The 26,766-nt window shown below is 48.0% G+C and overlaps 1 protein-coding gene and 1 long non-coding RNA gene across 3 annotated transcripts in view; one reads left to right on the top strand and one right to left on the bottom strand.

The window, feature by feature from the left end:
* Positions 1-11,316: 11,316 nt before the first annotated feature.
* Positions 11,317-26,766, bottom strand: part of KDM4B (lysine demethylase 4B) — a 199,615-nt gene continuing 184,165 nt past the window's right edge. For both annotated transcript variants that reach the window (XM_079960477.1, XM_079960478.1), the window contains exons 18-22: positions 17,956-18,141; positions 17,695-17,859; positions 16,036-16,155; positions 15,036-15,128; positions 11,317-14,144 (exon numbers count right to left, since the gene is read on the bottom strand). In XM_079960477.1, the coding sequence (XP_079816603.1) occupies positions 13,956-14,144; positions 15,036-15,128; positions 16,036-16,155; positions 17,695-17,859; positions 17,956-18,141 (753 nt within the window). In that variant the 3' untranslated portion in view covers positions 11,317-13,955. The remainder of the gene's footprint in view (positions 14,145-15,035; positions 15,129-16,035; positions 16,156-17,694; positions 17,860-17,955; positions 18,142-26,766) is intronic.
* Positions 18,148-21,178, top strand: LOC307207304. Its single transcript, XR_013834625.1, has 3 exons — positions 18,148-18,396; positions 19,429-19,910; positions 20,216-21,178. It is a non-coding gene; the product is annotated as an uncharacterized lncRNA (long non-coding RNA).

The raw sequence follows: 26,766 nt of genomic DNA, 5'->3' as shown, positions 1-26,766 counted from the left end.
TGCGCAAGTTAATTCTGTGTCCAGGGCAGCTGTCTACCAGCTCCATCTGGTACGCAGGCTGAGACCCTACCTGCCTGATCCCTGTTTTGCCAAAGTGGGACATGACCTGGTTATCTCCCGCTTGGACTACTGCAATGCGCTCTATGTGGGGCTACCTTTGAAGGTGACCCAGAAACTACAACTAATCCAGAACGCGGCAGCTAGACTGGTGATTGGCAGTGGCTGCCGAGACCATATAACACCGGTCCTGAAACACCTACATTGGCTCCCAGTTATGTTTCCGAGCACAATTAAGTGTTGGTGCTGACCTTTAAAGCCCTGAGTAGCCTCTGCCCAGTATACCTGAAGGAGCGTCTCCATCCCCATCGCTCAGCCCGAACACTGAGGTCCAGCTCCGAGGGCCTTCTGGTGGTTCCCTCCCTGCGAGAAGTGAGGTTACAGGGAACCAGACAGAGGGCCTTCTCGGTGGTGGCACCCACCCTGTGGAACGCCCTCCCGCCAGTGTCAAAGAGAACAACAACTACCAGACTTTTAGACTACATCTGAAGGCAGCCCTGTTTAGGGAAGCTTTCAATGTTTGATGAATTACTGTATTTTTATATTTTGTTAGAAGCCACCCAGAGTGGCTGGGGAAGCCCAGCCAAATGGGCAGGGTATAAATTATTATTATTATTATTATTATTATTATTATTATTATTATTATTATTAGTGCTGGGTCTGAAAAGAGTAACAGAATAATAGAGCCAACTTCAAGGGCCCAGGGAGCACCAACACGAACCATACAGTTGGAAGGAGCCATGAGGGTCACCCAACCCAACCCAAAAGGAATCTTTTGCCCAACGTGACAAATAACATGTGTGGATTTGTAACTGGCTGACTGACTGAACCCAAAGGGTGCTCATCAATGGTTCCTCTTCATCCTGGAGAAGAGTGACTAGTGGGGTGCCACGGGGTTCTGTCTTGGGCCCGGTCTTATTCAACATCTTTATCAACGACTTAGATGATGGACTCAAGGGCATCCTGATCAAATTTGCAGATGACACCAAACTGGGAGGGGTGGCTAACACCCCAGAGGACAGGATCACACTTCAAAACGACCTTGACAGATTAGAGAACTGGGCCAAAACAAACAAGATGAATTTTAACAGGGAGAAATGTAAAGTATTGCACTTGGGCAAAAAAAATGAGAGGCACAAATACAAGATGGGTGACACCTGGCTTGAGAGCAGTACATGTGAAAAGGATCTAGGAGTCTTGGTTGACCACAAACTTGACATGAGCCAACAGTGTGACGCGGCAGCTAAAAAAGCCAATGCAATTCTGGGCTGCATCAATAGGAGTATAGCATCTAGATCAAGGGAAGTAATAGTGCCACTGTATTCTGCTCTGGTCAGACCTCACCTGGAGTACTGTGTCCAGTTCTGGGCACCACAGTTCAGGAAGGACACTGACAAACTGGACCTTGTGGTCTCTTCCAACTCTATGATTCTATGATTCTATGATTCTATGAACATAAGAGCTGTTCTCACAGTGGCCAACCGGGTGCTTGCAGTAAACCCACAAGCGGGCCCCGGGGCCCAAGAGCCACTCTCCCCTCCTGGGAGGCAACAAGGCTCATTACTGCTGCTGAGCATGGAGGGAGAGCCTAGTCCCCATAGCTTCAATAGTCATCTTCTCTTTTGCAAATTTCCCCAATCCTCTTTTAAGTCGGTGGCCATCACTTCCACTTGTGGGAAGGAGTTCCATAGTTAAACTAACTTAACACAGTTTAAGGCAGACCACTATTCCTATTTCGCAGGAAAGCACACAACTCGGGTGTCAAAAGGTGCACCTCTGGCCCTCGTGGCCTGCTTGAAGGCTTCCCGGAGGCATCTAGCTGGCCACAAAATGGTGGGCAAGATCAGGACTGATTTAGCAGGGCTCTTCTTGTGTTCTTAGCCAAGAATCTAGGAGGACTGGATTCCCCCATCAACATCAGGAGTTCACTTAGCCAGCATGACTAAGCCACTTCTGGCACAATGGAACACCGTAACAGAAACCAGAGCACATGGAAACGCCATTTGCCTTCCTTCCTATTTATCTACTCGCACTGGTGTGCTTTTGTACTGCTAGGTTGGCAGGAGCAGGGACCGAGCAATGGGAGCTCACCCCGTCACGGGGATTCGAACCACCAACCTTCTGATCAGCAAGCCCAAGAGGCTCAGAGGTATAGACCACAGCGCCACCTGCTCCCTATTCCATTACAATGGGTTTCCCCCCAAAGCTGATTATACACATAGAGGACAGACAATTAAATTTACAGATCTAAGTTAGCAATGCACATTAATTTCAATGACTCACATCTTCCTCACCTGCTTGATTTCTGCTTGTCAGAAGAATGGTAAATCCAGAAACTGTACAGTGATGCACCTCTGTGGAGAGCGAGTCCCACAGCAGAGGGGCTGCCACAGAGAAGGCCCTCTTCCTCTGGGCCAGCCACTGAGGGCAGAGGTATTGCCCATAAGGTCCCCTCTGTCGATCTCATCACCCAAGATGGTCTGTAGCGAAAAAGGTGGCATTTCAGACATTGGGGGCCTGGGTTGTTAAGGAGTTTAAACCCTGAAGTGAGCACCTAGAACTGGGCCCACAAACAAACTGGTAACCAGCGCAGCTGTTTCAAATCAGGGTTTATTGTAGCATCTAAATGGAACCCCAGCTAGCAATCCAGCTGCTGCAATTTGAGCCAATTGAAGTTTCTAAGTTGTCCTTAAGGACTCAGCTACAAAAACTAGGCAACCTCCAAGCGTACTTACTTCTCGCAAATGCAGTCTTCCCCAATGCAGTAGTGATCCAGAAAGTAAGTCTCCTGTAAATAAGTTTCCAGTGGACCTAAAGTTTTTCAAGAATGCCAGGAAGATGGATTTGATGCTTTAGTTACAGGTCAGTTCATGATGGCTGCACACACCAGTTAAGAGAGGTATACCCAGTGACCATTCTGAGAGGTAGCGACGCGGGTGGCGCTGTGGTCTAACCCACTGAGCCTCTTGGGCTTGCTGATCAGAAGGCTGGCAGTTCAAATCCCCGCAACTGGGTGAGCTCCCGTTGCTCTGTCCCAGCTCCTGCCAACCTAGCAGTTCGAAAGCACGCCAGGGTAAGTAGATAAATAGGTACCCCTGCATCGGGAAGGTAAATGGCATTTCCATGCAGTCTGGTTTCCGTCACGGTGTTCCGTTGCACCAGAAGCAGTTTAGTCCTGCTGGCCACATGACCTGGAGAGCTGCCTGTGGACAAATACTGGAAAATGATATGAGTGCTGCAACCCCATAGTCGCCTTTGACTGGACTTAACCGTCCAGTGGTCCTTTACCTTTTTTACCTATCTGGCAGGTGTAGCTACGCATTAAGTGGGCACCCTGATTTGCTGTGAAGGAACATTAAAGTGAGTAAAAGGTAAAGGTAAAGGTACCCCTGCCCGTATGGGCCAGTCTTGCCAGACTCTGGGGTTGTGCGCCCATCTCACTTAAGAGGCCAGGGGCCAGCGCTGTCCGGAGACACTTCCGGGTCACGTGGCCAGCGTGACATGGCTGCTCTGGCGAGCCAGAGCCGCACACGGAAACGCCGTTTACCTTCCCGCTGGTAAGCGGTCCCTATTTATCTACTTGCACCCGGAGGTGCTTTCGAACTGCTAGGTTGGCAGGCGCTGGGACCGAGCAGCGGGAGCGCACCCCGCCGCAGGGATTCGAACCGCCGACCTTTCGATTAAAGTGAGTAGACAGCCTTAAAAGTTATCATCCTTGGCTCAGTCATACCTCTCTTCAAGTCACACACAGGAGAAAAGGGGGCTTTGAAACAAAAAACACCCAACACACCTTTTAAATTCAAGTGGCTATACCAACAAAAGGAGATTAGTAGCTTTCTGCCTCAGTTAATTACCCAAGAAATATCAGCCCTGCCAGGCAGGCAAAGCAAAACAGAGATAAATCCACGCCAGAGCTGGGTGCTGCTTCATCTTTTTAAAGGCAATTAACTCTTAGTTATTAGCTTTTAATTAGGGAATAATAATGACACCATTAATACAGTTTATTAGACTTGTCACTAGGCAGCTGTTCCAAACAGATTTTGTTATCAGATCCTGGCAGATTTTTTGACTGCTGGTGCTTCCTTTAATTGATACGTTATCTGATTGAATTTGGTTGGGGGTGTGGGCGAAGGGGCGGGCAGGGAAGAGTCTGTGTGCGTTTGTGTGTGAAAGGGAGCAGGCTTTGGGGGGTCTACAGTCAGGGGAGGACCACAGCTAGGCCTGCGGGTGGGGGAGCTGTGTCACATGCAATAGGTCACATGCTTCAATCTGAAGAATCCCGAGTTCAAAAGGGTCAGAAGGAGGTGAAATCCTTTGCACATTTCTCTCCCCAAGGGCGGAAACACAGTCATTCTTAGGCTCCCCATCCCAAAACACAACATTCAGGCTGATAGCGGAACAGGTTCAGCAGCAAGGTCCATGAGCAAGGAAAGAAGTTCGCAACTGGAAGTACGAAGACGTTCCAACATGTGACACTCACTGTCCTGCCAAGCTTTTAAAGATGCAGTGATGAGCTCTTGAAATTCTCCCCCCCCCCATGGTTCTGTCATGCAAGTGAACGCACATTAGTTCATTTGAGCAAGTGTCCATGATCCTACCTCTAAAGGTGGCACCTGGTTTTCAGCAACAAGGTTGTGTTTGCCCCCCTCTGCATTCAGCTCCAGCTCTTCCTCTATAGCCTGCCCCCCCCCGGCTGGTCAAAGTCCTCCCCACTCCCCAATGAGACTCCTAGCGGATAACCTCCCATCTCTACCTCTGTGTGCCGCCTTCCAGCCCCTCCCCCTTCTTTCGCCTTCCTCCTCCAAATGGAGCTTCCAAGCTATGCCCAATCATTAAAGCCTACTGGATCACACCAATGGTCCACCATAGTCCGGCATCTTGTTCTCACCACGGCAGAAGAGATGCCTGTGGGGAACCTGCAAGCAGAGCCCTCCTCTCCTGTGGTCTATAATCATAGAATAGCAGAGTGGGAAGGGAACTCAAAACACATCTAGTCCAACTGCCTGCAATTCATGACTCAGCTAAAGCATCCATGACGGATGTCCGGTCAACCTCTGCTTAAAACCTTCAAGGGAGGAGAGTCCACCACCTCCCAAGGGAGTCCATTCCACTGTCATAGAATCATAGAATCATAGAGTTGGAAGAGACCACAAGGGCCATCGAGTCCAACCCCCTGCCAAGCAGGAAACACCATCAGAGCACTCCTGACATATGGTTGTCAAGCCTCTGCTTAAAGACCTCCAAAGAAGGAGACTCCACCACACTCCTTGGCAGCAAATTCCACTGTCAAACAGCTCTTACTGTCAGGAAGTTCTTCCTAATGTTTAGGTGGAATCTTCTTTCTTGTAGTTTGGAGCCATTGCTCCGTGTCCGCTTCTCTGGAGCAGCAGAAAACAACCTTTCTCCCTCCTCTATGTGACATCCTTTTATCTATTTGAACATGGCTATCATATCACCCCTTCACCTCCTCTTCTCCAGGCTAAACATGCCCAGCTCCCTTAGCCGTTCCTCATAAGGTATCGTTTCCAGGCCTTTGACCATTTTGGTTGCCCTCCTCTGGACACGTTCCATTTTGTCAGTGTCCTTCCTGAACTGTGGTGCCCAGAACTGGATACAGTACTCCAGGTGAGGTCTGACCAGAGCAGAATACAGTGGCACTATTACTTCCCTTGATCTAGATGCTATACTCCTATTGATGCAGCCCAGAATTGCATTGGCTTTTTTAGCTGCCGCGTCACACTGTTGTCGAACGGCTCTTACTGCCAGAAGGTTCTTCCTGACGTTGAATCAGAATCTCCTTTCTTCTAAGTTGAATCTGTTGCTTCAACTCCTACCCTCCGGAGGAGGAGAAGACAAGCTTGCACACCTTCCTTGTGACATATTGAGATATTGGAAGATGGCTCTCATATCTCCTTCTTTTCCAGACTAAACAGACCCAGCTCACTCAACCATTACGCATAAGGCTTGGTTTCCAGACCCTTGATAATCCTGGTTCCCCCTCCTCTGCACATCTTCCAGCTTGTCAATATCCTTCAATTGTGGCTCCCAGAACTGGACACCAGGTGTGGTTTGACCAAGGCAGAATGTGAAGGGATCCCTGACCATTAGGTCCAGTCGTGACTGACTCTGGGGTTGCGGTGCTCATCTCGCTTTATTGGCCGAGCGAGCCGGCGTACAGCTTCCGGGTCATGTGGCCAGCATGACTAAGCCGCTTCTGGCAAACCAGAGCAGCGCACGGAAACGCCGTTTACCTTCCTGCCAGAGTGGTACCTATTTATCTACTTGCACTTTGACGTCCTTTCAAACTGCTAGGTGGGCAGGAGCAGGAGCAAGGACCGAGCAACGGGAGCTCACCCCATCACGGGGATTCTGATTGGCAAGTCCTAGGCTCTGTGGTTTAACCCACAGCGCCACCCATGTCCCAAGGCAGAATAGAGCGGTACTATTAATTCCCTTGATGCAGCCCAGAGTAGCATTAGCTCTTTTTTGCTGCTGCATCACACTCTTGATTCCAGTTACAGATAGGTAGCCGTGTTGGTCTGCCATAGTCAAAACAAAATAATTTTTTTTTTCTTCCAGTAGCACCTTAAAGACCAACTAAGTTAGTTCTTGGTATGAGCTTTCGTGTGCATGCACACTTCTTCAGATACACTTCAGAGTGTATCTGAAGAAGTGTGCATGCACACGAAAGCTCATACCAAGAACTAACTTAGTTGGTCTTTAAGGTGCTACTGGAAGGAAAATTTTTATTTTGTTTTGACTCTTGATTCCACTAAGACTGCTAGATCCTTTTCACATGCCCTACCAGAAAGCCATGTATCTCCAGCAACAGGCATTTAGAACTGTTACTGCCTCTGAGTGGAGAAGAAGAAGAAGAAGAGTTTGGATTTGATATCCCGCCTTTCACTCACTTTAAGGAGTCTCAAAGCGGCTAACATTCTCCTTTCCCTTCCTCCCCCACAACAAACACTCTGTGAGGTGAGTGGGGCTGAGAGACTTCAGAGAAGTGTGACTAGCCCAAGGTCACCCAGCAGCCGCATGTGGAAGAGCAGGGAAGCGAACCCAGTTCCCCAGATTACGAGACTACTGCTCTTAACCACTACACCACACTGGAGGCAGAGAGCAGCTACCCTGGCTAGCTCTTACAAACTGGTCAGATGAGTGAGAGGTCAATAATGCAAGAGAGGACCCTAAATGACATTGCAGAGTTCGCACACAGCTGAGAAGCTGATGGTGTATTGAATATTTGCTGTATGGGCACTCTTTGTCCTTAAATCACCACAATGAAGCTCTCTGAATATGAAAAACCAGAGTGCTGTTGGGTAGGAAAGGGCAGGGCTTTTTTCAGCTGGAACTCATCAGAACTCAGTTTGGGCACCTCTCAGGTGGGAGCCATTGCCATGATAAGAGAACAAGGTTTTGGGCAATCAAAACCTCGGAAAGAGGGTGTGGCTAGTAGTGAAATCCTCTCCTTGGGAGCAGAGGTGACGATTCCCTGGGTGCCTGAGCACCCACAAAATTCCCCGTGGAGGGACTGGGCACCCACAAATTTCAGTGCCAGGGCCATGCACGCTACATGGCACCCACGGCCCCCGGGCACCCATGGTCGTGGGGCCAAGTTGGCATTCCTGCTAGGGAGGATAGAGATTCCCCAGGAGATCCAAGGCTGTTGACAATCCCAACGACATTGGGAGCTAAGAGACCACCTCTCTTAGCACTCCCCCCCCCCGGTACCTGGAAGGTCTGCAGTGGAGACAGATCAGCTCATAACGGGGCTGCCTGATGCCCCCCTACCCCCAAGGCAGCACCCAATTCCCACAGATCTGGGCCCCCTCCTTCCCTCTGCCACAACTGCACCCTCACCTGTGCTGCTGCCATGATGCTGGCAGGGGAAAAGCTCTGGTAGTAGCCCAGCAGTTGGGGTGACAGGGTTGGACCTGCCCCCCCCCCATGGCAAATGGTTTCACTCTGCCTCATTGGTGGGCTGCGTCTGGTTCAGGATTACACCACCCCCTTTCCTTTCTTTGGAGCAGGGATTTTTGGTTTGTTTGTTTGTTTTCCAGAACATCAGTTGATGTCCCCATGGTATCAATGAACAAAAGAAAACTGATTTTGTTTTTAGATCTGAGCGGATTGAAATAAGCAAACGACCTTCTCTTTCCTACCTACAAGAAGGGGGGGGCAGAGGCAAGGTTTTCCCCTCCCCATTCTCTCTCTCTCTTTTGAAGAGATGCCTTGAGTAAGTTGTTAGCAGCAATCCAGCGATAACCATGTCATTCTCTTGCCAGGGGATTAATTTCTGATTTTACCGCTGCTCTTTATCACGCAGACAGTTCTGAAAGGCACAAATTTTCCACCCCACAATGGGCCTGTCACAATGACAATTATATTTAATAGCGGGTGCTTTCGTTCTCTCCCTTTTAGGGGCTTCCGATTACGGCAGTAAATAGATGGGCTTTAGGAGGAGCTGCAGCCTGACAAGCTGGCAGACAGGCTGGCAATGATGCCCCACTGCCACCCAGACCTGTGGGGAACACAACACCTTGGCAGAGGTGTTGCTGTAAGAGATTTTGTGTGCCTCCCTCGCCTCCCCCCCAAAAAAAAGAGAAGGGGAAAATGCAAAGCCAACAAAGATGACTTTAGAAAGCAGTGGGGGGGGGGTTGGTTAAGGGTGGTGGGGAGAATTGGCAAGTCCACCTAGCCACTTGCTGTCCGTATTTAGGGCTAGCACCGACCTCCCTTTGGAGAGTTGTTGTACTGTGTATTAAGATGATGTACACTATCCCTATGAGGATTTGTGTACCTGCTTTAAATACAGTGGTGCCTCTCAAGATGAAATTAATTCCTTCCGCAAGTTTTTTCTTCTTGCCAGTTTTTCGTCTTGCGAAGCACGGTTTCCCATAGGAATGCACTGAAAATCAATTAATGCGTTCCTATGGAGACCGCTTGCCAGGCTGGCGGTGCGGAGAAGGGCTTTTCTCCCCACCGCAAGCCTTCAGGACAGGTACGGGAACAGAGGGGAAGGCGCGCAACGCTTCTCCTCTGTTCCCGGGGCTTGCGGTGGGAGGAGGGTTTTCCCTCCCCACGCCAACATTCAGAACAGCATTCTGAAAGTTGGCGGTGGGAAGGAAAACCCTCCTCCCACCGCAAGTCTTCAAGACAGCCATCCGAAGGCTGGCGGCGGGAGGAGGTCTCTCTGCCCCACCGGCAGCCTTCGGAGGAGGTCTGAGGACAGTGGGGAAGACGTGCTGCGCTTCCCCGCTGTCCCGGAGATTTCCCTATGGGCTTTCGTCTTGCAAAGGAAGCCCATAGGGAAATTCGTTTTGCGAAGCGCCTCCAAAATGGAAAACCCTTTCGTCTAGCGGGTTTTCCGTCTTGCGGGGCACCACTGTATATGTTTTTCTCACCTGAGAAAAGGGTGTGGGGACAGGTCCTCTTGCCCTCTGCTGACGACAACACAGTATCACAAGGAAGGCAGACTGGTCATGGCTTGGCACAGCTCCCAGAGAAACGAGTGACACACAACCTGACAATATCACAGGAGCCCAGGGTAAAGGTAAAAGGTAAAGGACCCCTGGACAGTTAAGTCCAGTCAAAGGTGATTATGGGGTCGCGGTGCTCATCTTGCTTTCAGGCCGAGGGAGACGGCGTTGGTCCACAGACAGTTTTCCGGGTCATGTGGCCAGCAGGAGTAAACCACTTCTGGCGCAATGGGAAACCATGATGGAAACCAGAGTGCATGGAAACGCTGTTTACCTTCCCGACGGAGTGGTACCTATTTATCTACTTGCACTGGCATGCTTTCGAACTGCTATGTTGGCAGGAGCTGGGACAGAGCATCAGGAGCTGACTCCGCCGTGGGGATTCGAACAGCTGACCTTCTGATCGGCAACCCAAGAGGCTCAGTGGTTTAGACTACAGCGCCACCCGCATCCCATGTAGGCCCAGGGTGCCTTATAGAGAGTTGGGTCCATTTAAACGCAGTATTGCCTCTACTAACTAGTGGTGACTCTTCAGGGTTTCAGGCAGAAGACATTCCCAGCCCTGCCTAGAGATGCTGCCCGAACCTTCTGAGCCCAGGGCTTAACTGAGTGTTTGTCATCCTCCTAGCAGGGTGCAGATGATGGCAGGCAACAGAGAATTTCTGCAGGGCAAGCTTGGTTTGGTACACTGTGGAGTTCTCAAGCAGCCTTATGTTGTGCCCTCTGCCTTCTCCGAGAGGAGCAGAGAATTTCGACAGGTGGCTGGATGGAGTCATCAACTCAAAACCCTGAGGTCTCCTCCCAAGTTTGGAAAATGCCCTGCCCCCCAAGGAGAACCATGCTTTCAGGAGTCTCCCCGCCAAAAACTTCCAAGGTCCAGAGGACTCAGGGGTCATGGTTGGAGGAGACAAGAAACATCCAACAGCTGAGATATGTGGCACAGCCATATTACTCAGGCCAGGTCTGGGTTGCCCAGTCTCAAGAGGGACATCACAGCAGCTGGAAAGGGAAAGCAAACATGAGCAAGAAGGTTGGGATACTTTCCCAGTGGGAACAGGCAACTACACTGGGGGCTTTTCAGTTTAGAAGTGACTAAGGAGGAGTGCGATGAGAATTATATTATGATGATGCACAGGTAAGGCAACATGGAGGGGGCAGACGCATTTATCCTGCCTTCGCTGTGCTAGAATTTGGGGACCGTCCAAGAAAAAAGGTAAGTGGGGTATTCAGGGCAGACAAATGGGACTAATGACACATTCCACTGTTGCAAGATGTGGAGATGGCCAACAGTTCAGATGGCTTCCAATGGGGCTTGGACACATCCAGGCAGGAGGAGGGGCTGCATCAACTAGGGTTCGAGGGCTATTTGCAACCTTCAGTTTCAGAAGCCACGGTGCCTCTGCTGGGAAATGGCTGCATTTGCTCCCTCCTCTCCTCCACTTTGGCCTTAGACTAGAAGATAATTGGGTTTAGAGCAACAAAACACAAAATTTTGAGAGAAATCTTCCCTCTTCAGGGAGGGGACAACTCTGGGCCATTCCACACCACCTCTAAGGAAATCCCTGAGTTTCCCATCATTAATTATAGAGGGCGAAGGGGAGAACAAAACCAGACTGTTTTAAGAGTAAGCAAACCCCGATAGATAACTAGAGATGTATCACACACAGACCACTTGCAAATATGAATTCAGGGGAGGGGAGGGTTGGCAAGGAAGTGAGGAGGATTTGCTAATGCTTCCTCCTATGGAGGCCCTTTCCCCAAAGAGATCACAAAAACATTCCAAAACTGGTAAGTGTATTAGAAAAAGAAGAAGTGGGGCGGATGGGGAATAAAACAGAAACAACAACCAACGAAAAGAAAAGATGTTCTACAAAAGCCAGGTTCACGGCATGAGCAGGAACAAAGGTCACCATCTGAATATTATTTTTGTGGGGGGCAGGGGAGAACAACATTTTTGTTTCCTTTTTTGTACAATTTAAATATACACAATAAATACAGCAATGGTGATATTTCAGTCAGCATTTATCCATACAGTGGAGCCCACCATACCCCCTTCTCTTGTAACCAACCCGTCCTGAACAAATGCACCACTCCCCTCCCAGGGATTATCAAGAAAATAAAGAGGCAGCTACACACCCACACACCCCAATACTGACTTGAACTAAGGCAACCCAGTAACCAACACAAATTGTTTGTTCTTTAAAAATGTCCTTTATACAAGCAGTACTACGCTTTATGCCATTTTCTTCTTCCAGGGAGGGAACCTCTGCACACATGGATGGGTGTGAAATAAGTGTGTGTGTGTGTGTGTGTGTGTGTGTGTGTGTGTGTGTGTTGGGGTGAGACGGGAACACAACACAGAGGAAAGTTTCAGCTGCATTCTGATTCTCCACGGCAAGGAAGTTTAGAAACTGCTTGCTAAGATCCTGTTTTGGGTAAGTTTTGGGTTTGATTTCAACCCCCCCAGGGGCAAAGGTTGTGGGGAGGGGGGGGAAAGGAAACAATGTTTGTGAGATGAAAGCTGGTGGGCTTCCAAGATCACCTTTACCTGTCTCTCTCTTCCCCTTCGCTAACCCGGCAGACAATCTATCGGCACCCATTAGTGAGGAAGCAGGGTCCATTACAGAATGCATCTTGTAGAAAAGATTCTACAAGCTCCTGGAGGAATCTTCCGTTTAAATACTTCCTTTTCTTCTTAGCTTAAGCCATGTGACATGGATGCACACCCAGGGGGTGGAAGGGGACGAGGCCTGCCACGTAAAAGACACAGAATGCCGTGTTTGCCAGCACTAACAGAACCTGTGTGGAAATTCTAACATGCCGGGCTCTCCGCCTTGTGCAAATGATAAAGCCAACGCATAAAGGCAAGTCAGGGCGAAGGATGACCTCCCCCCCCCCCACATATGGACTGAACATCTGCAAAGGCTAATATAGCTGGAAACTTTATCAGGGCCCCCAACTTGCTTGTCTTGGTTCCTCAAACCCCCAAGAAATCCAAAGCCTTTGTCTCAGGAAAGGGTGTTTCCAGAAGCGGAAAAAAAAAACCAAGGAAGAGCTTCTCAGTAAACGGTGCAGTGAGGGCAAAATTATTTTTGGTACAGATCATACTCGGGACCATTTGAAGCATGTGGCAAACCCTGTATACAGAGTACAGGCTAACCTCTTCTCCCCCCCTCCAAAAGGGTTGATTTGTGCAGCCATCAAGTTGCCGGAACTGAGCAAAAGCAAGCTGTCACCAGTTCAGGCTGACCCCAAGACATGCTGTCATGTCTCGCTCCTGCTAAAATAACTTCGTCTGCACAGGGAATCAAGACCACCCACCCGGACAACGTAGTAACAGTTCATTTGACTACCTCCTTCCATCACCTGCTAAAGAACTGCCAATTGACTTATGCCTCATATCCGAAACCCCTTGCTTACGCAATGCCAGGGAAATAATATGCAACCTTCCCAAACGTCCAACACAAAATTCCCCAGTGGTGGTGATGCGACAGGCAACCTAGTGACTTTTATGAAAGCGTTAACACTGAATTCTGTCCAGTAGCGGTTCTGTTGTGATGCTCTCATTTATTATAAAACATTTCGGCTAAAGGAAAACTTTCTTTGTTCAACACAAACATTACCCCAACATATTTTCTCCCCTTAAAAGAGGCGTTTCAATAAAACCTGCCCTCCCTCCGATAAAACCAGGCATCAACTCTTTTTTTTTTCTTTTTAAAAGAAAATCAAAATAGGGAGGGGGGGAGTTCATTTGTTTTAAAGCCATGTTCGGGGGGGGGAGTAGAAACACTTCACTTTTTCATTACATTGCTGCTGCTTGTATTGTTTTGTTTTTAAAAAGCAATTGCTTTTTTCTTCCTCTTTTATAGAAAGTGTGTGTGTGTGTGTGTGTCACACATAAATTGCTAATTCCAAAAAGGCGGCTTTAGTAGTCAGGGAAATAGCACCTTTTCAAGAAATACAGGAAAGAAGAAAAATATATATTGAGAGAGTAAGGGAGAAAAAAACAGATTTGAAAACTGGAGTGAACACTTCTCCAGGTTTTTAACCACTGAAAACAAACAAAAAACAAACAAAGAATCAAAGGTTCAGCTGCACGAAGCTCCATTGACACATATTCTTCCAAAGTTTCTGTGCGGAAAGTTAACGCGGCCCCCCCCCCCCAGGTTTTTTCTACTCAAAAGTTCGTCAAAAGGAAGAACAGAGGTAGGCCAGAGCAGGACAAAATCCTCTGAAGTCCACACCAAGAACAGAATAAAATAATTAATTTGCAAGTTATTGCACAAAGGCTGGGTCTCCCACGCCACAGTTTTCTAGTTAAATTACTTTTCGCAGGGATGTGAAAAAGGATGTTTTAAAAAGTTGCGTCTTTTTTTTTTTTTTAGAAAAAAAATTAAATCAACTGTTCCTCTGGGTTTAGAACATAGTGCTGCTCTGTGCTCCTGGCTGGAAGGGTGTCTGCAGCAGGGTCTCCATGATGGCAAAGTAGCTGGGGCTGGGGCCAGGGTCTTCAGGGCTCTTGGTGTTGCCCACCCGAGGGCGCTTGGCTGCTTTCAAGTCGTCTCCCGGGACGGCGTCTTCCTGAGGCGTCCCAGTGCTGAGCGACTAGAAGGGAAACGGGAGAGTGACAGGGGTGAGAGGAAGGCAGAAGGAACACAGGCAGAGAGAACTCAAGCACCCTTTCAGACAAGAGGAGACAACATTTCACAGAAGCCACTACTTTGCTGGCCGGAGACCCTCCGATCAACGCTCCTGAATTAATCCTGAGGTGGACAATTGGTGAAAGCATCTCCTGGTGGACCCAAGCTTCACTTTATGAGATTTCTGAATGAATACAACACCATTTATTGATCACTCGGTTTCTCCAAGGGGTAGTAGAGTCACAAATATGGTGGTGTAAGAAGAAGAAGAAGAAGAAGAAGAAGAAGAAGAAGAAGAAGAAGAAGAAGAATGCCACATTCACACCACATAATACTGATGATGATAATGATAATAATAGCAGCAGCAGCAATCGTGATATACAACAAATTATATAACATGATATAACAACAACAAATTATTTTATATTTTGTTGGAAGCTGCCCAGAGTGGTTGGGGCACTATAAATTATTTTTCCTCGGGTGCCAAAATGCCTCAGGCTGCCCCTAGCCAACAGGTAACCGATTTAGCAAAGTCAGTACAGTGGTACCTCGGGTTAAGAACTTATTTCGTTCTGGAGGTCTGTTCTTAACCTGAAGCACCACTTTAGCTAATGGGGCCTCCTGCTGCTGCCATGCCGCAATTTCTGTTCACATCCTGAAGCAAAGTTCTTAACCCCAGGTACTATTTCTGGGTTAGCGGAGTCTATAACCTGAAGCGTATGTAACCTGAGGTACGACTGTAACTAGAAAGGAGACATGACCTCTCTCCACTGCAGCAACAACTGTCCTGGAAAACAATTCAAAGCAGCAGCAGCAGCAGCAGCAGCTTTGTAAAAAGTAGCCCTGAGATACCTACCAAGCGTGATTTTACTCTCTTGGGAAGCTCCTCTTCCAGGGTGTAGATATTGCCTCTTGTGACCATCAGCTGAGAGCCATCCTCAAACTCTACCTACATACAGAAGGGAATGAGAGTTGCCATCAGACAACCTGACCTCCAGCTTACATTTCGCAACCTCCGTGGGACCATCCTTCCTTCTAAACCTAACCAAGGCTACTTTGCCCCAGAAAACGGGTTCTCGTTCTGTTCACTGTTTGGTTGTATGCGCTATTCCTCTAAAGCGATGCGTTTCCAATTAGGAAATGTCAGGGAACTGCCATCGGAGCCAAGGGTGGTGGTAAGGCTCCACGATGACGCTGGAGAGGGAACCAGCAAGGAGAGAGGGGGAGCGTCCGCTGGGGAAGGAAATAGACGTGACGCCAGGGAGAAAGGGGAGGCTGAGGGAGCTTCGGAGGGAAGGCTCCGGGACTGTTCCAGCGAGACCAGCGGGGAGAGCACAGGACCTCCCCTTGGGACGCCCACTCTGCGCAGAAAGCTTCCGCGCAGGGAAGCTAGGCGGCGACTTGGTGTCAAAGAACTTTTATGTTGGAGGAAATTCAGGAAACGCCCACTGACGGATTCTGCCAGTGATTGAGACAGTCATGGAATACTGACTGTCCAGTCAGGGGAAAGTTTTAACCAAACTACTCAGCTTGGAGCAGTTTGCGCCTTACGCACAAGCAACCCCAAACCCCATTACAGGAAATGATGACGCTGTGAATCAAGATGGCTCCAATTTAAAGGGCATAACCCTCTCAGCTTTGCTTTCCCTGTTTGAATCCACCAACTGGAGCAAAAGCAGGGCTTGCTTGCTAACATATGGCTCTCCGCAGAACATGGAGGAGCAGCACACTCGTCAGGAAACATCACTCCAGGGAAGTCACCAGTCCATCTTTGAATTCCAGAAGCAAGTCCATTTCTCTGCTAGTAAAAGTATCTGGCCTGGAAGGCAAAGGCAAAGGCACTGCTGGGGTCTTACCTGAAAGATCTGGCTGATCTGGGCAGCAATAAACTTGGCTTGGTAAGTGATGCCATCCGTCAGCTGCAGCTGAACCACCTCTCCCTCAGCGGGTGGCCCCATCTTGAGGCAGTCTCTGCTCTGAGAGGCAAGTCAGGGAAGAAAGTCAGAGGGACTGTGGGAGGGAGGGAGGGGAGCACGCAGAAATGGCTGGCACTGTAACACGTTCAGCTAAGGAAGTCCGGGAAGGGGCTGTATCAGGCAAGCACCCACGGACACGTTTTACAGGATTTTCAAGGGCAGACCCCGAGCACAAAGGCTATAAAGTAGCCTTTCTCAACCTGTGGGTCCCCAGATGTTGTTGGACTACAACTCCCATCACCCCTAGCTAACAAGGCCAGAGCTCAGGGATGATGGGAGTTGTAGTCCAACAACATCTGGGGACCCACAGGTTGAGAACCGCTGCTATAAAGGCTACCAGACATGATGGCTACACACTTCCTGCAGTAGAGTTGATGCTTGTGCAGATCCTGCTTACTGACTTCTCACAGGTCTCTGACCAGCCACGTGTGAGAACAGGATACAGTGCTAGATACCTTTAGTCTGACCCAGCTTGTTTTTTTTAAAAAAATAATTGCATACACAAAATATAGAATACAAGGGGCTGCTATACCTGCTCGCCAACCCCGCATACCTGCAAACTCCATTGCCAACCCTTCTCCCACACCTGGGCCAATCCCTCCTCTCTTGACATCCCGCTCCCTCCTCGCCTACCCCAGACGTCCCCACCCAAAGCACCTCTCCACTGAAGCAATGTTTAACAGAAGGGAGGAGGGTCTTCAGAAAGCAGTTTGCCAAATCACACTCTGAAATGCCTACCGCCCTAATTTAAACAGCTTGCTACCACTTTCCACTGTTTGCTTGCCTGCCTGCCGTTCTGTCATCATGCTGGAGGTGGCCACACAAACTGAAGCCCGATTACGGCTTTACCATTTTAATATATAGCAAGAGAGAACACACACACCTCTATCAATTTTAATCTCTCATATATCTAACATGCCCCCATTTATGAGAGTAGTGGAAAAGCCCTATATAAGCTGATGTATAAGCTGATGTTTGGAAGTCCATTCGACTTCCAAAATGTTCAAAAATTAAACCGCAGCTTTCGATTGGCTGCAGAAAGCTCCTGCAGCCGAATGGAAGCTGTGCCGGACATTCGGCTTCTGAAAATCTTCGAAAACAGGAACAGTCACTTCTGGGTTTTGATCATCCAGGAGCTGATTTGTTTGGAAGCCAAGGCATTTGAGATCCAAGGTACGACTGTATATAATAAATAAATTGAAGCATCTTTTATCACAAACTTCTTGATCTCGTAAATACACATATTCTGCAAGTTTTACCAGCGAACCTTGTGAAGCCACTCTTTCTCAGATGGTACAACAGAAGCAATTCCCCACCCCCACCCCGCCATTCATAAATTCCATACTAGATCTAGAACTTCAGCTCAAACTATCTTTTCTGATCTGTTTTTTTAAATCTAACTCAAGAAGACAGAATTCTTATTTTAGCAATAATAGAAACAAGACTCACGGCCATGTAAGCAGAAAAGTAGTACACACCCTCCAGAATGGCAAAGAGACCTATAGAACATTTTCCCACCTGAAACCTATGCTAACTTACAATAATGTTCTCTGGGTAAATGTTGTCGCTGTAGGAGCCATCCTCAAAATTGACTTCGTAGAAGGTTTGCGTTGTCACACCAATCACTTTGCACCGGTAGTAGAGACCGTTCCGGTTCTTTGTAATCACCGTCTGGGCCAGCGATACCTCCCTTGAAAATGGGATCTACAAACGGCAGATTAAAAACAGCAACGAGATTAGGCTTCTTTAAAATGAGAGAGAGGAGTGAAGGAAGAGAGATAAACCACCGAGGAGACCTACCATGTGGCGGGCAGCTTTGTGTTTGAAGCAGGTGATGGACACCGCGTAAGGCCAATCATCTGGCTCGATTGGCACCCCTGCTGCGTGGGCGCAGGTGACGTGGAAAGAGGTGGAACAGTGCTCATGAGAACACTGGATGCAGGCGCCTGACACTTTCTTCATCCACCTCCGGCAGTACACACATTTCTGGGGAAGGAATAAAAGTCGGTGTTACTGCATGGCACAGAGCTACCCATCACCCATCATCATTTCTGGCAATTTTAACTTGACTTTTTACGCTTGTGCCTCCACCTGCAGCTTGGCTCACGTGTTCGAATCTCTTGGAACAATTTGCTTTGCAGATGAAACTGCTGTTAGGGTGTGGGCAAGGCCACATTTCACATCAGCCATGGGGTAAACTTATGAGAGGCCCTGCTCTTTCAGCCCCTCTTTGTGATTCAAGTATTATATATAGTGGTGCCCCGCAAGATGAACGCCTCGCAAGACGGAAAACCCGCTAGACGAAAGGGTTTTCCATTTTGGAGGCGCTTCGCAAAACGAATTTCCCTATGGGCTTCCTTCGCAAGACGAAAGCCCATAGGGAAATCTCCGGGACAGCGGGGAAGCACAGCGCGTCTTCCCCAGTGTCCTCGGACCTCCTCCGAAGGCTGGCGGTGGGGCGGAGAGACCTGCTCCAGCCGCCAGCCTTGGGATGGCTGCTCCGAAGGCTGGCGGTGGGGCGGAGAGACCTTCTCCCCGCGCCAGCCTTCGGATGGCTGTCCTGAAGACCTGCGGTGGGAGGAGGGTTTTCCTTCCCACCGCCAACTTTCAGAATGTTGTTCTGAATGTTGGCGTGGGGAGGAAAAACCCTCCTCCCACCGCAAGCCGCGGGGACAGAGGAGAAGCGCTGCGCGCCTTCCCCTCTGTTCCCTTACCTGTCCTGAAGGCTTGCGGTGGGGAGAAAAGCCCTTCTCCGCACCGCCAGCCTGGCAAGCGGTCTCCATAAAAAGGTAAAGGTAAAGGTACCCCTGCCCGTACGGGCCAGTCTTGACAGACTCTGGGGTTGTGCGCCCATCTCACTTAAGAGGCCAGGGGCCAGCGCTGTCCGGAGACACTTCCGGGTCACGTGGCCAGCGTGACATCGCTGCTCTGGCGAGCCAGAGCCGCACACGGAAATGCCGTTTACCTTCCTGCTGGTAAGCGGTCCCTATTTATCTACTTGCACCCGGAGGTGCTTTCGAACTGCTAGGTTGGCAGGCGCTGGGACCGAGCAGCGGGAGCGCACCCCGCCGAAGGGATTTGAACCGCCGACCTTTCGATCGGCAAGCCCTAGGTGCTGAGGCTTTAACCCACAGCGCCACCTGCGTCCCCAGCGGTCTCCATAGGAACACATTAATTGATTTTCAATGCATTCCTATGGGAAACCGTGCTTCGCAAGACGAAAGACTCGCAAGAAGAAAAAACTTGCAGAAGGAATTAATTTCGTCTTGCGAGCACCACTGTACCTGGGTTTACTGGAAAGGTGATGCTTGTCCCCTGTCTTCATCCATGAATTGCCAGCCCAGAGGCAGATACATACACATGGGGTTGGGCAAGACTTTGAGCGGTTATTGCGTCAACAAGAAACCCATTTATTTGTTTAAATCCAAATATCCGGGGGGATTGAATTCAGAACCTGACTTCAATTGTTTTATTTGAATGTTGTTTTATGTAAAATCCATTGTATACTATCCAAATCTGTTCTATTTTAAGTCTGTCATTTTACATTACATCTTGCATTGTAATGCCAGAATTGACATACTGTTGCTTTGAGTTTGTTTACATTGTCTGCAACAATTGTGATGTGAAACACCTGTGGTCAACTTTGTATGTTCTATGCGTTTGTGTTGTAAGCATCAGCAGCTACATTATCCAATGAGCACTGAATTCACTAGTATGATCTTCACTAGTATGTATATCTCATTGATAATTATTCGGTATGTACCTCTTTCTATATTTTGTTCTACCATATATCTACCACATTAGGAAGAACTTCCTGACAGTAAGAGCTGTTTGACAGTGGAATTTGCTGCCAAGGAGTGTGGTGGAGTCTCCTTCTTTGGAGGTCTTTAAGCAGAGGCTTGACAACCATATGTCAGGAGTGCTCTGATGGTGTTTCCTGCTTGGCAGGGGGTTGGACTCGATGGCCCTTGTGGTCTCTTCCAACTCTAGGATTCTATGATATCTTACATACAGGTCGCTCAGTTTTGTTGTCATTCATTGCTTGCAATTCCATTTCTAGCTGATGAAGACTTTATTCCGAAACAGTTGAACTATTCCGGATGCACTGCCCTTTTGAGACTTTGGAGAGACGTCTTCCTTTGAGAGACAGTTTGGAGTTCCTCACTATTCATTGGTTGTTTGAACCTTTGTTTTGACTCTGATACATATAACAACTTGCAGTTACTTGTATATTTTGTGAGAAGTTTTGTATGATATATACATTATTTTGAAGTGGCTTATTCGTGTATTTTGAATGACATCATACCGATTATATATTTACTAAGAGTTATTAGCCAGCGTGTTGGGTTTGCATTGTTGCAGTCTGAGCTGAGAAAAGCTGAAGATTCCCTTCAGGTGCCACTATAGGGCATGTCATATATCAGCACTTGGTTCTAATCAGGGAGGGATTTGGGTATTGGCAATTTAATAATGAGATTTCATTGGTATTGACTAGCTGACTTGAGCGCACACTTCACAACAGGGCCCCAACCCTGGCATTCTGTGATTGTTTTCAAAACTGCAGTATCAAAATGTGCACAAATGGAAATACGTCAAAACTACATGCCAGACCAATACAGGAACATACACAAAAATATATCAACCACTTAAAACATTACTCATATGGCATGTCAGCCACTGTAGCAGATTTATTCCATGTACTAATTGTTCCTCAAAAAACTCAAGTTCCACCCTATAGCTACATCAAAATAATTTACCCCCCAAATTTAGTCAACTTGTCCAATTTCTTCTCGAACTATGACTTCTTTCCTCCCGCTATTGGAAGAAACAATCCAACATTCCTTATACTGCTTCAATACCTTTCAATACAGCTAGTGGTCAGATGATTCCATCATGCCTGTCATTCTCAAACATCTGACCACTAGCTGTCACTATGGCATTTGAACAGACCTTGCACAGTGATAGAAAGGCAGAGATTATTAAGAGCAACTACATCTCAAGTTGCGGCAAAGGCTGGCTCAGGGGCAAAACCCAAAGGTCCAGCCCACCTCCTCCTTTCTGAAATGCAATAAGCGGTGCCACCTTTCAGTGTTGACAGAGACAACTGGAATGGCTTCCAATGTAGATCTGATTGAAGCTGAAATGAGCCAGCACTGGGAAGGGCCTCTTTTCCAGGAACTCTCTCCACATGTCTGCCCTGGAAGATGTGGGCTGTGCAGGGAATTCTGGGGTGCATTCAAGGGTGCAACAGCTGGGTCAGACAAGGCCAAGACCACATGCTAGAAGGTATCTAACACTATCTCAAAAATGATTGCAAACAACTAAACGGCATTAGCAGGATTACCGTATTTTTTGCTCTATAAGACTCACTTTTTCCCTCCTAAAAAGTAAGCGGAAATGTGTGTGCGTCTTATGGAGCGAATGCAGGCTGTGCAGCTATCCCAGAAGCCAGAACAGCAAGAGGGATTGCTGCTTTCACTGCGCAGCGATCCCTCTTGCTGTTCTGGCTTCTGAGATTCAGAATTTTTTTCTTCTTGTTTTCCTCCCCAAAAACTAGGTGCGTCTTGTGGTCTGGTGCGACTTATAGAGCAAAAAATACGGTAATCTAAAAGCAAGCACTTAAAAGGTTAATTTAAAAGAAAACTAGAGAGTAACCAAGTAATAATAATAATAACAATAATTTTATTATTTATACCCTACCCATCTGGCTGGGTTTCCCCAGCCACTATGGGCAGCTCCCAACAGAATATTAAAAACACGATTAAACATCAAACATTAAAAACTTCCCTAAACAGGGTGTCTTCTAAAAGTCAGATAGTTGTTTATTTCCTTGACATCTGAAGGGAGGGTATTCCACAGGGCAGGCGCCACTACCAAGAAGGTGTAAAGTGGGAGATGCAGTTTCGGAAATGACTTTACACGGAACCACGAAAGGGGGGTGGGAATCATATCGAATGTGTGTGTGTGTGTGTGTGTGTGTGTGTGTGTGTGTGTGTGTGGTACCCAACACATGGTAGGAAAAAGGTAAAGGTTCCCTGGACAGTTAAGTCCAGTCGGAAATAGACTATGGGGTACAGCGCTCATCTCGTTTCAGGCCGAGGGAGCCAGTGTTTGTCCACAGACAGCTTCCTGGGTCATGTGGCCAGCATGACTAAACCGCTTCTGGCGCAATGGGACACTGCTGTGCAAGGCAGAGGGCACAGAAATTCTGCTTACCTTCCTGCCATAGTTGTACCTATTTATCTACTCGCAGTGTTATTTATGCTTTCAAGCTGCTAGGTTGGCCGGAGCTGGGACAGACGAACGGGAGCTCACCCCATCGTGCAGATTTGAACTGCCAATCATTACGATCAGCAACCCCAAGAGGCTCGGTGGTTTAGACCACAGCGCCACCTACGTCACACTGGGTAGGGAAATATGGAGAACGGGAAACAAACTGCTAGCTAGGCCCAGACTCCTTGTTCTCTGAAAGACTAGGGCAGCTCTTGGGAGTGCCACAACAATGTGTTACCCCTAGAATGGCCAGACGCTGTACTGTAGCTTTTCTTGGTGCATCCAGACCAGAGGAGCCAGTAGGAGCCTCGCTACTGCTCCAAGCTCAGTTCCTCAGTCTGAGAAACTTGCAAGTGAGACATGCTGCTAAAATAGATACCTCCACTTCCATTCCTGCAGCCCCGCTATCTTCCCACTATGGAAAATGTCTACTAACTCGCACTGTGCGCCTCTGGATCTCTGCCCGCTGAACTCAACAACCCTACTATTTGGACCATGTCACTTGCCTTGACTCCAGGAGCTCTTTTCCAGGAGTGAGCTTGCCTGCTTTTCTTCTCATTGAGAAAAACTTCTGGGGTTTCCTGAAACACCGTTTGAAACTTACTGATCTAGAACCACCCAGTCATCCACATTCTGCCTCTCATCATCGCCTCCGGTCACTCAACCCACGCAACTCAAAACCAATTTTCTAGCAAATTAAGTTAACAACACAGCAAAGCAGGGGGAGGAGGAGACTCGCTCTGCCATAAATGCGTTATGACAAGTCAGACAAGGAGGAAGAAGCTGAGCATCTCCCTTAGCCATTATCAGTCTCGTAAGATAAAATGTTACCAGGGAAGAAGCAGCAGAAATCTTTTAAAGGTATGAGATGAAGGGAGCAAAGGAGAAACCATGCGCCTACAAACATATCCCGGAAGTAAAGGCACGTTGAAAAATCGTATCATCACCACCATCATCATCGCTAAGAGTAAGAAATGGCCTGTCTGCCTCATGATGGAAGCTACATTTCATGTATTCCACAGAGAAGATGACAGCTAATTATTCCGAATCTGTATGCCGTAAATAATTTACAGATGCGGGCCCCGCAAAGCCCCATTAATCAGAAGCCACACAAATGGTGTTGTTGATAAACCAAGCGGCACATTGCTCTTATGACAAAGGAGAGCTTGGCCTTGATACCTGACATGTGTGGCGGGGCCACAGCTCCGGTCCCTCCCCCCTAAAGGAAGGACCCCCTCCACCGCCCAGCTAACAAAATTTGTGAATCAAACAGAAATAGCAAGATGAAGACAGCTGTCTTCCTTCACTGTGCCATAGCATTTATTGCACAGCATCAAAATCAAAATCAAAATCTGCTGCTCCAGAGAAGCGGACACGGAGCAATGGTTCCAAACTACAAGAAAAAAGATTCCACCTAAACATTAGGAAGAACTTCCTGACAGTAAAAGCTGTTTGACAGTGGAATTTGCTGCCAAGGAGTGTGGTGGAGTCTCCTTCTTTGGAGGTCTTGAAGCAGAGGCTTGACAACCAGATGTCAGGAGTGCTCTGATGGTGTTTCCTGCTTGGCAGGGGGTTGGACTCGATGGCCCTTGTGGTCTCTTCCAACTCTATGATTCTATGATTCTATGAAATATTAGTCAAGGGGTCAGCAACTAGAAACTCTGGGGCCAAATCTGCCCCCCCAGAGCTAAGAACAGTGATGAGGTCAATGGAACCTTGGCAGCAGGCTATGTGTGTGTGTGTGTGTGTCTTATCAAAGTGGCCCTTTGGAATCACAGAACTGAAGAGTTGGAAGGGACCCCATGTGCCATCTAGTCCAATCCCCTGCAATGCATGAAACTCAGCTAAAGCATCTGTGACAGATGGCCATCCAACCTCTGCTTAAAATCCCCCATGGAAGGAGAGGGAAGAACAGCTGCTAATCATACGCCAAATTCTCCACTCCTGGTAACAACACACGCAATGTAACAGGCTGTTTTGACTATGTAACTTCTATTTCAAAGACAATTCAACCTATAATATCTCACAAAGTGTAATTCCATAGACCAACACATCATGCAAACAGAACATATCAAGAGAAATTAAAATCCAATGGATGGGAGATAAAGGAGATAAAGTCCATTTGGTTCCTAAATTGGCATTTTGGCAATAACCACAACATGGTATGCTTATCTTACAATGTTCCACGTATTGCTGCTTTGAGGATGTAGATAACGGATCAGATGAAAAATTTGAAGGTATGGCACAGGGTGAATGGATATACCCTACCCTACCCTGCCCTGCCTTGCCCTTAGCAGTTACAACTAAGCCCAACCTGCAGTGTTGAGAGTTTGAGCAGGGGGACCAGGCCTCATCTCCTTGTTCAGCTATGGAGTCTTTGGGTAGACCTCGGGCAAATTCTCTAGCTTTCAGCCTTTGTTCTGGAAACAATAGGCCTAGTCCCAGGTGACACCACATGGAGGGAAGACAGAAAACCTGTCTTTTCTAAACTCAAGATAACTGTCTGCTGAAGCCTTTATTATCGCAATATGCTCTTCCTGCCCTCTCCCCAATTCTTTGTTCTGCCACATAAGATCCCAAGCCTCATTGACCTTTATATCATCATCTGCTCCTGCTTCGAAGCAAGACCCACCTCACAGAACTTTTTTCCCTGAAGCAGCTAAACAGTTGTGCCTGAGTGTTTCCTTAAAAGACCTCCTGTCACTGCATGGTGAAATGTGCAAAGGAGAACAAGCCGGGGATTTGGTTTCCAGCTTTTAAGCTAGTTAACTGCGGCAGGGGGCTCATCTTCTGCAAGATGTCTTGCCTGATTCGCTTTCCCACTGAGACTAATTCAAGCCCGGTCTATTTAACCCACTCAAGATTTCAATGCAAAAAAAAAAGGGGGGGGAGCTATTTCTCTCTTTATGGTACGAGGAGCTGCATAATCTGAACAAGAACTCAAATACTAGGCTAGATTACTGCAATGCATTATACATGGGGCTGCCTCTGAAGGAATCTTCAGCCGCTGCAGAATTCATTGGCCAAGTTGCTCACCGGGGCAAGACGGTTTGAGCGTATCATGTCAATCCTGTCCTGACTGCACTGGCTGCCAATAAGTTTCCAGGCCGAATCAAAGTGCTGGTTTTGACCAATAAAACTTTAAATGGCTCAGGACTGCAATACCTTCAGGGCTGCCTCTCCCCATATGAACCAACCTGGACCCGGCAATCATCATAGAATCATAGAGATGGAAGAGACCACAAGGGCCATCGAGTCCAACCCCCTGCCAAGCAGGAAACGCCATCAGAGCACTCCTGACATATGGTTGTCAAGCCTCTGCTTAAAGACCTCCAAAGAAGGAGACTCCACCACACTCCTTGGCAGCAAATTCCACTGTCAAACAGCTCTTACTGTCAGGAAGTTCTTCCTAATGTTTAGGTGGAATCTTCTTTCTTGTAGTTTGGAGCCATTGCTCCGTGTCCGCTTCTCTGGAGCAGCAGAAAACAACCTTTCTCCCTCCTCTATGTGACATCCTTTTATATATTTGAACATGGCTATCATATCACCCCTTAACCTCCTCTTCTCCAGGCTAAACATGCCCAGCTCCCTTAGCCGTTCCTCATATGGCATCGTTTCCAGGCCTTGGACCATTTTGGTTGCCCTCCTCTGGACACGTTCCAGTTTGTCCGTGTCCTTCTTGAACTGTGGTGCCCAGAACTGGACACAGTCCTCCAGGTGAGGTCTGACCAGAGCAGAATACAGTGGCACTATTACTTCCCTTGATCTAGATGCTATACTCCTATTGATGCAGCCCAGAATTGCATTGGCTTTTTTAGCTGCCGCGTCACACTGTTGGCTCATGTCAGAGGCCCTTCTTCATGTGCCTTAATCAGACCCCATCTGTTCTCCAAGACAGACAGAGATATTCCCAGACCCTGATAAGAGCCCTGTAATGGAGGACTGAACAAGGGACCTTCTAGACACAAAGTAGGTGCTCTACTACTGAGCTAAGGATTCTTTCAACAGATTCTTGCAGCAAGGTGGAGGACTGCGCCTCTTCATTTCTGTTTGCTGCAGTTCAGCACAGCTCCTTATGTGGAGTGCCGTAGTTAAGACTCAATACCATGATTTGCCCAGCCCTTCAGATCTGCTCATCCCACCACCCAAGGAAGGAAGGGATTATTGCGAGCAGCTGGAAACTCTTCCGATTTATGTTTATGTGTGTACCCGCGTGTTTGCATTTTAAGGCTCTGGATTCTAAAACTTGCATATGGGCCAGTGCATGCGGTTCCTGAAGCAACAAGGGCTAGTGACATGGCTCATGCAAAATAAAATAAAATAAAATAAAAAGGCAGA

Source organism: Podarcis cretensis, assembly GCF_951804945.1.
Source record: "Podarcis cretensis genome assembly, chromosome: 18".
In the NCBI taxonomy this organism is placed as follows: Eukaryota; Metazoa; Chordata; class Lepidosauria; order Squamata; family Lacertidae; genus Podarcis; species Podarcis cretensis.
This window is presented reverse-complemented; position numbering and strand designations above follow the sequence as displayed.